Source organism: Watersipora subatra, chromosome 4 (genome assembly GCF_963576615.1).
Source record: "Watersipora subatra chromosome 4, tzWatSuba1.1, whole genome shotgun sequence".
In the NCBI taxonomy this organism is placed as follows: Eukaryota; Metazoa; Bryozoa; class Gymnolaemata; order Cheilostomatida; family Watersiporidae; genus Watersipora; species Watersipora subatra.
In genome coordinates, this window is record NC_088711.1 from 59,144,719 (window position 1) to 59,154,165 (window position 9,447).

General features: G+C 36.7%; 1 protein-coding gene across 1 annotated transcript; it reads right to left on the reverse strand.

Moving 5' to 3' along the window:
* Positions 1-1,131: 1,131 nt before the first annotated feature.
* Positions 1,132-4,800, reverse strand: LOC137394865 (uncharacterized). The gene is made up of 4 exons (XM_068081638.1): positions 4,583-4,800; positions 3,754-3,881; positions 3,350-3,493; positions 1,132-1,611 (listed from the first exon to the last, which is right to left on the reverse strand). Exons 1-4 carry the CDS (start codon positions 4,718-4,720, stop codon positions 1,536-1,538), a joined length of 486 nt encoding a protein of 161 aa, XP_067937739.1. The 5' UTR covers positions 4,721-4,800; the 3' UTR covers positions 1,132-1,535.
* Between the last annotated feature and the right edge of the window lie 4,647 nt (positions 4,801-9,447).

The following is a 9,447-nucleotide window of genomic DNA, read 5'->3' on the forward strand; positions in this document are numbered from 1 at the left end:
TATTCAGATGAATCAGTGAGTTGAATAGGCATTCTTAATGCAGTAAATAGACATTTCATAGCTTTTGTTGTATTGTTTGCCTCATTTTTTGCAATTGAAATGCAAGGACTGATCTTCTGCTAGTCAAGAGGTATATAGTGCCCAACTATCTTTTATATTTATGTCTCTAACACTCTTTGGTTTGGAAAATACTTATAATTACCATCCGATACTCTAGTTAATCATATTTTTTAGTGTTTTAGTTGGGTTTCCTATTTGTTAGTTTATGCTCATAAAGTTTTGACTCATACTTTGGAATTCAGCATCAGCCGTATCCGTAGTATCAGCTGCTGTATCAGCTGGTATCTGCCATTTTTATCATATATAAGGAAGCCCCAATTTTGGAGGAAGACAGATCGGTAGTAGAGTAAGTCAGAGATTGAGATCTGATACATATATAATTATACAGTTGTAATCCATAGTTTGGAAACTATTTTGTCAGCAATAAATAAACCTGTGAAAATACACAGATGAATAGAAGTCAAGCAGTATTATATTCAATATAGATACTAACATAGCACCAGTATACCCTTTGGCTACAATAAGCACATCAACTGATATTATAGAACTAGTTTATTGCAAGATCTACTCAAGACAGACTCAAAACAGAGACTGTTTTTTGCAAAACTTTATTTTAAAACGGTATTTTGCAAAGCCTGTAACGATACTCTTGGCTCTCTTGTAACAAATAGCTTTAAGTGGTAGACAAGTATATTAATCTTATTGTGTGTGACTTCAAAATCAGAGAGATTTCTGTTTTATTTGTTGTACAGTTCTATTGTGGTTCAATGAATTTATTAAATGTCTAAGAAACTTAGAATTGGTTGACCATCTACGGCCTATGAATGAGTTTCTAAATGCTAAAACAGACTACAGTGATTCACCTGCATATTATCTTGCTTTCATGGTTTGCTTGTTAACATGTGAATAAGAGTTCTTTTCACAAGGTTTGTATACAATGAATAATTCTAATGCTATTCATGGCATGTGTAGATAATTCCAATCCTCAACATAAACAAACAAACTTTAGTGTAAAGTATGTTTGTTGGAAGCAAGTATAAACTAATGCTCTGTATTGCATCATATAGTAGCTTAAAAATGATGGAAAAATGCAAAATGCACACAAATATTATTCTACAGATTATAGGTTTATCAAAACTGTGCAGTCATCAGGTAAGAATTAATAAGAATTAACAATAAAATATAAAAATACCATATAACCACCTTAAGATATCAATCAGCAATATAACATGTGATTCTTAGGAACTCATTTGGTTATTTAGAGTTGAAAAACTGAGATATACAAAGAAATAAAAGCTTGCATAAAATATTTTTAAGAAGTTTTCCCAGAGAGTGGAGAAGATTATATTATATAATAAAAAATAGATGACGGAACTTCTGACAGCAAATTTACTTCCATCAACACTCCAGAACTCGGAAGTTCTATTTACCAAACTTGTATGTTCTCTACTCTCTTCCATATTCTCTCAGCCTCTTTATTCTTTCTTGAGATTAGTGATTTTAATGTCTCCCTCTACTGTATTGTCCACCAGCATGGAGAGAGTTTCATCTCTGAAAGAATTTCAACATTACCAGAAGAACTCAATACCATTATATCAAGTTAAGGTCAAAACATGATGAACATAAATGTAATTATGTAAAGACAAATTAATAATAGACAAAGTAATAACACACACATAAACTAGGTCAGTGTTTTAGAGTCTAACACTCTAATAATCCTATAAACTGCTAAAAGGGTCAATCTTACTGGAATGTTAACCTACTACGTATAGTTGTTGTGCATAGCAATTGATAAACACGAACACATTAGAATAATCAATAAACTCACATGTTTATGGGTCACATATACATGTATTTCTCTAAAACTTACTCAAAAAGGTTAATCACTAATGATGCAAAGCTGCTCTAAAAGTGTTACACTCTATTAAATGCATATTGGTTAAGTTTCTTGTAGATTTATGTCACACCATCTACCTGTGCTTTAAAATATTTTTGTAATACTGATGCAACATTTTGCATTCATCTATAGAAATGCTAAGTCACCTGATTACGTGATTAGAGTAGTAGGCCTACATACTATGGTTGGTAGTTATTCACATTATCAAGCTCTGGCAGTTCCATTAACCTGAAGGTGAAAATAATAGGAACATTTATGTCTTTCACATAGTGTTTTGTGATCTGATTCAGAGCACAAAGATCAAAGTCTAATATGGGTATTCAGAAATCAAGTTTAAGGTTTTATCTAAAATTCAGGAAAGAGTAATGAAAATATTTTTACCAGGTAAAGCCGAAGTGTTTGTGCATTTTATTAGACCCAGGCATTATTATAGTCAACCACCAGCTCTTCAGCCAGGAATTTTTAGAGGTACAAGGGCTGGCAAGAGCTGCAGGATAGTTATTATTTGCAAAATGGCCAATATTAACTTCTTGACTACTGTCGCATAGACTTGAATGAGACCTACAGTATTACTAGAAATGTTTTCAAAAAGTTTGACAATAATGAGGTTTTTGCCATTATTTATCAGAAAACCGACTGACAAACTAACATCCTCAGAAGGTAAACTACTAGCTGATGAATGCATACTTCACTGATTTATCTCATTCAGCAGGTTATAACATATAGAGCTAGAAGTTTCAGTCAGCTCCCAAGGTATGAGTAAACAGTGTAATAGTCATCAGTTTGTTAATATTGGTTACTAGTAGTAGACAGCTTCCTAGTCTAAAAGGATCTTCTTCATCCCTCTGAGTCTAGCTTCACTTTTTTTCTCTCTGTTCAAAAATTCAGCTACATAACTTATATGATTTTTTAACTGACATTCAACTCAGCTGCAAAAAGTTGATCCACATTTGTTTCAGCTAAAAACTTCGGAAACGTATTGCTAAAATAAACATTTTATTTCAAAGTATATCTATATTTAATAATAAACTTTCTTACGATAATGGCCAATAAACTAAATAAAAAAAGTAAGTGTGACTCAGGTGTTAAAACTAACAAGGATACAAATAGAATAAACAGATGGGCCATTTATTACATGGAGTGAGGGTTAGTAGAGTTACTTTCTCTACTTATGGTTTTGGTAGAAGTATAGAAATAGGTAGTAGGTTTTGTGAAAAACTAAACTGATTTATGTAGTTCTGACCGCTTATTAATTTAACAACCTACAAATGATAGCAAGTTAAATACTTTCAATATATAAATATATCAAATAAAAGTGAATAAAAACTATATGAAAGCAGAAACAAATTTTGAAAAACTTTGTATATTTATTCAGTTTTTAGATGTTCTTACATTGACTGCTGAACCTGAAGCTCATCTATACTATCATCCTTATTATCGTGTGTTGGTAAGACATTGGTGGATGACACAGATGGAGCAATAGCAGCATCAGCTTTATATCTCTCTTGATCTTTTCTGGGTACTGTTGAGTTTGGCCTGTTGGAAAAAGTGATAAGCAACTTCAAAAGAGAAACTGATTTATGTAGCTGTTCATAGTCTCTGTCAATATACTATATATGATTTGAATATATGATTATACCTTAGAGCTTTTGAAAAGTTCATCAATAAGCCATAATGAAGAAAGCTGAGTACACCTTCAAATAAACAAATTATCAAAAGGACAATATAACACAAAACATAAATGTTTGACTTGTTTTCTACAGTCATTTAAATTTATAGCTTTCACACTGACTTACTGCTCATCCAGAGAACTGTCTTCATCATCAGAAGGCCGTTTTGGAGGTATGTGACGAGGTGGTGCAGGTGCCCGTATATTTAGGTTATAACCTTTTAGAGGTGGTGGCATTGACACACCTTTGCAAGGCTGTTTAAAAATAAAATAGGTTTAGAAACCGCAAAATACAAGCCAGCTTTATAATAATACAAGTCTTGTATTTCATGAAATAAAAACTTAAAAATACATACAAATATCATTATTCTATTACAACTAACACAGGATATTTGACAAATAGAAAATTTATTAGTTACACAAAATTTTTTTTCACAATGATCTTCAAATTCAAGTAACAGCCTTTTTGTAGCTTTATAAATAGTCTGTTGTAGGAGTTTTGTTATTAAAATTAGAAAGTTTAAAAAAAATGCTGTCTGTTGATCTCTATTGTTATAACATTAAGTAAAATGAGTGGATTGAATCATGGAGCATAAAATATGAATTTTAAAAACACAGGTTTTTGTATAGTAATCAAATTTAGCTAAAGAAATTGCTGATTTTTCTTATGAATCAGATGGTTTATGATTTTGAAACTATAACTATAAAGATTTATGCAAAATGAATTAGGCTTTTTAACAGCCTTTTTAAGAGTTTTGCAATAATTATATTTATACACCAAAAATTTCAACTGTTAATAAAATCACTAGTGATAATATTTAAAGATAGTTTTTGAACTTGAATATAGAAGTAGAATAGAATGTTGGTTTGTTTTATTGAGAGTTAGAGAACTACTAATATATACAAGTTTGTATAAGGGTTGCTGAAATATCTAGAATATTTATATAATGTCTTACTAATGTTTCATGTCTTCTGTTAGAATGTCTTGAAAGACATGTGTGGCTTCGTGATATCCTAAAGTTTAGACAGCCTGGAGTTATCTCTCCATCATCATCCTTATGATTGCTTTTGATGCAACTGGTGCTGGTGCCCATTTTGCTGTTTGTAACTTCTCTTTCTAGTGTTTTTGCATTTACTTTTCAACCAAGACCTTGTGTTTAACTGATTTAATTCGCCATTTCAACTTCCTAAAATAGAGATGAAAAAGAGGAAATTGTAACTATACTGCTGAATGGAAGTTAGTCATAGTGAGAGTTATTTTCACCTACCATGGTCTCTAGAAACAAACTGAATTTTCTGATTTGAGTTTACTACCTACTACTACAATTTTTAGGTCATGAATGTTTAAATACATAATTAAAAATATTTGCTCTTGTGTTATATGACTGCTATGGGTCAAACGGTGCTGATTTAATAAAAAACAAATCCTTGTTTGTCTGTTATTATAAAAAGTTTTGCTTTATGTTCTACTTATAATTGGGCCAGCTATTTGTGATAGGCGAAGGATGTCCGAAAATCATTTCCATCTGATGTCTCTGCCTTGTTTGACCACAAACTGGCTTCACTTTGGCCGATCCACTAAGACAAACAATTGACGCGAAGCTCTGTCTTTTGTGCACTTAAGGGCTACCGACTGACCAAAAACTGTTTAGGGTCTGACTTATCGGGCCACCAGTGGAATCTGAGGCCTAGTAGAGAGTCACCAGCAGAGCCTGACATCACATCAGTTCTACCACTTTTATGGTGGGAGGCACTTTAATGCAGTTGGCTAGTTTCGATGCAGTTTAGCCTTTGCCATATGGCCTTTTTTGGTCCTCCCCGGCCAGCTCTTTTCAGATGCACTTTCCATCCTTGAATACGATAAATTTGCACTGATGACAGTTCTTCAAGGTCTGTCTGCTGAGCATATGCCTGTTTTCATGCTTCTGGGTGGCTCGGTCCTTTAGTGTGTACCAAGACCCAGCTAGCATTTTTAGCCAAAAAGCCACATGGTTGGTGGGCTCCTTCCTCCAATATAACCATCAAACAGAAATGCGACCTATCTAGCAAAGTTTGACCTTTCAAGTATTGCCTGAAACACGTTACAGCTTTGATTACTGCTTGCAACTCTTCATGTAACGCAACAGTAATTTTCTGTAGGTTTCAGAGATTGGCTGTAGTAAATGATCACCTTCTCTTCACCTACATTATCTGTACCTGGGCTAGAGCGGCCTCACACTGTGTCCACTTGTGTGAGTATCTAGGATATAACATTTTAGGATTAGAACAGGCTCGGTGGTGATACTGTCTTTAAGGCACTCGAAGTCTGCTTGTTTTTCTCCAGACAAGTTTCAAGGTTTTCCCTTGGCTGTCAGCATATGTAGTAATTACGCTATTGCGGTGAACTGCTGGTAGTACTCAACAGTACCTAAGAACCCTAGTATCTCTTCAGTTCTCCAAAGCACCGGACACACTCTCACCACCTCTACTTTGGCTAGGTCAGTTGAAACTTCGTTCTTGTTGATGATGGGCTGAGATATTAGAGGTTAAGCTGAAAAAACTCTCCCTTGGGTGACTTCAGCTTAAACTTGGCTCCAAAGGGTGTCGTTAGTTGCCACAGGACCTCCTCGAGACGGTACAGGAGCACTTTGGATAATATCGCCTACATACAACAAAAGGTGCCCCCATGAAGTCTGTACAGCACACGCTTTATTAGCCTCTTGAATGTAACCACATGCAAAGTCAATTCAAATAGAAAGACCTCCCTCTTCCAGAGACCCAAGATAGTGGCAAAAAATCAATGTTTCTTGTGCGACAGAATCTAGAGGCACTTGTTAGAATTTGCTGACCTGGTCAAGTGTACTAAAAACCAGCTGTCATCTATCCAAGGGAAAGGTATGCATCCTGTTTAGTAACAGCATTTAGAAATCGGTAGTTGATGCAAAATCACTGCTGCTCTTTTTTCCATATTAGCACCACTACGGAGCACTAGGCTTTTCCATCGAGCTTGATGAGGCTTCTCTGTAGGAGGTCATGCAACTCTCTTTCTGTCTCTGCTTTTTTCTTTGGTCTAAGCCGGTAGTGGCTAGCAAATTGGCTGAGTACATTTTTTAAACGTGGTGAAATGTTTGACCATGGAGGCTCGCCTCATGTTTCCATCATTTGTGTTAAAGACACGTTGTAACGAGGCAGTAGTTCAGCCAATAGGTTGCCAGTAGGTTTTGGTGATTGAATCAAGCAGCATAAAACAGGGCTTCTAAGCCTCCCTATGATACTGTTCTTTCCTTTGTATTCTCCTTCCAGATCCCTTCACCGTCCACCTGCTAGTTTTTAATTATTTGTAGATGCCTATGATCACGCTGAACCTAATGGTTAGAGGTTGCCCTTTAAAGGTGAGACACATGTAAACATCTGGCCATGTGGATTGAGACGATTCAGGCTGATAACCAGAGACAAACCATCGAGATGGCTTGTTATTGGTTTGAGAGGACTGTACTTCTTGATGGTGATCCAGTAGCAGATGGCCATCTCTGTTTGAACCGGTATCACTACCTCCCGTTCCATTTAGATTTTAGTTTGCAGTAGGCAAGCTGTTGATCCATACAGATCAGTGGATTTCCTTCTACTCGTACCACTGGCTGCTCAAACTCCAAAGAGTATTAGATAGTGATCAGGACCAGTATTTCTAAGATGAGATTCTTGTTAATCTAATTTATCACAAAGAGCTCAGCAGTCTTTGTTTCTTGAGCCCAAGCAAAGCTGGCTCAGGCTTGTCTAAATAGTTTTTTTGAGCTGAAACGGACTTGACCATTCCAGCAGCTGGTGCTCGACTAGCTTCACTAACTCCGTCACTTTTAGGGTTGGCATCTAGCTTAGTTCTTTGCCCATGCACTGTGATGGTGAGGCCGGGAGAGAAAAAGGTAGATCGTGCAAGGAGGTGTGTAGACAATCGTTGGGTACAGTTTCGTGGCTTGGCTAGAGCTTGAATCATCTAAAGGCTGATCATAGTGCTAGGTGGTCCCAGAGGTATTTTCCATCTGAGCCTCATTTTTTCTTGCCATTCTACAGTAGGTCCATTCATTGGTTTTTTCATTGGCCTCAGGTCAGGTTGCCAATTTTCAAAAAATGGGGCCTTCGTACAACTAGCAGCTGTTATTACTGTTGTGTCTTTCGGTCTCTATTCTCTATCTGTAACTTATTCGGTCACAAGGAGGAGTAAAGACCCTCATTGAGTACAGTTTCAGGATTAGGCTGAAGCTAGATCTACTCACTATCTGATAATAGTTTTGGGTAGTTACAGAGCCATTTTCCACTTTAACCTCCCCTTGTCTTGATCTTCAAGTAGACTCATCAGTTGGTTCGCCATTGGTCCCTGTTGATGATGCAAACGATCTGAAAAATAGAGCTTTGGTGCAACTTGCAGCTGAAGCTAGTGATGTGGCCTCCAATTGCTTCTTTGGACTAGCTTCCTCTAATTGAGGCAATTCCTTTTGGGTACTGAGTATTCTTTTCCCTCACAACTCCAGCAGAATGTGGTTGCTGTGTTATCTCTTTGGTAGGGCCAAGTCAATCTGAAAGGCTTTTGATATTTTATGCCAACTGCTGCACTATATGAGCAAATCAGCCAATGGCATCTTATCACCAGCTTATCTCATCACATTTATCTGGCTAGGTGGCTTCTCATTGAAATATTTGATAGAAGTGCTGGTTGGCTGGTATTTTCCTGCTTTTATTTATAAGTATTCATTACCAACCTTTATGGTGTCTGCCAGTGTGAGGGTGTAAAGGGGTGCTGTAGAAAAAAATGGATCAGCGAGTTGCCGAGCATTTTCATTGACATGTTGGCCCAGTGTGGGTTGAGCGGGTCTCCGTACACAATACAGACCAGCAGCTCCACTTATATGGCATGTGTCTGTAGTTTCGTTAAAAGCGTTCCATTTTACTGAGCTGATTTGGCGCTGGGCTTGTCTGGGTGACAGCCAGGACTGAGCTCGCAGTGTGTTTAACATGGTTTCTGTGGCTCTGGTTCATTCGCAATCTTTCAATTAATCCTTCAAAGCTTTTTTCATCATTAGCAAGGTTGTTATTTCAGTCCATTGGTTTGCATCTGCCACCTTTTGAACTAAGTAATGAAGTACATGACAACTCTAATCTCCGTGTCCTGGAGCACCTTAACATGATGCACCGGCATCTTGGCGTCAACATCAATCAATCCATGTCTTTGAACAGCCAGTCTGTGTCTTGTTCCATGCTCTTGGCATGCATTTTGGTCATTTTGCAGAGGTTTCCTTTGAGTACAAAGTTATCAAATTAAAGGTAAGAAGTGTTTGAGTTGTTTTCTTCTCCCGAGTTACTTACTACAGCTTTTAGTCAGGAATTACTCAGGTGTTAAACTACCAGATCTAAACTCTCAAGATTTTACCAGGTTTGTCCAGAGTTTCCTTCAAACTGCCATCTTCAAAACAGTGTTAGGAAGTTCTTTCAGTAATGAGTTTTGCATGGATCTTGGGATTGCATGATACCACTGCTGCCATTAGAGTAAAGGAAGCCTGAAAGACTCCTTTACTAATCTCAATCAACTGCAAAGTGATGAATCAGTATAGATATTTACATTTGGTAAGTAAGCATATGCACCGAAGCACATGTAGTGATACTGTGTCTGCTTCATGCTTTCTATTCCTTTATATAAGGCTCTCTGATAGGTATGCTCCATCCTTTTGTATCTGGTTTTTTGTTGGCATCCTGACAAAGTTGAGCCGAGTTGAACCATGCTGAGTGAAAGCAAGCAGAGCTGAACTAAGCCGAGTCTATAGGCTGGTTTAAACACAGTGAAGGCTGGTTA

Coding starts and splice junctions, on each gene's coding strand:
- LOC137394865 (XM_068081638.1), bottom strand. CDS start 4,720: ATGGGCACCAGCACCAGTTGCATCAAAAGCAATCATAAGGATGATGAT. Junction 3,882..4,582: donor ACAGAAGACATGAAACATTA/GTAAGACATTAT, acceptor ATTTTTAAACAG/CCTTGCAAAGGTGTGTCAAT. Junction 3,494..3,753: donor GACAGTTCTCTGGATGAGCA/GTAAGTCAGTGT, acceptor TTTTTCCAACAG/GCCAAACTCAACAGTACCCA.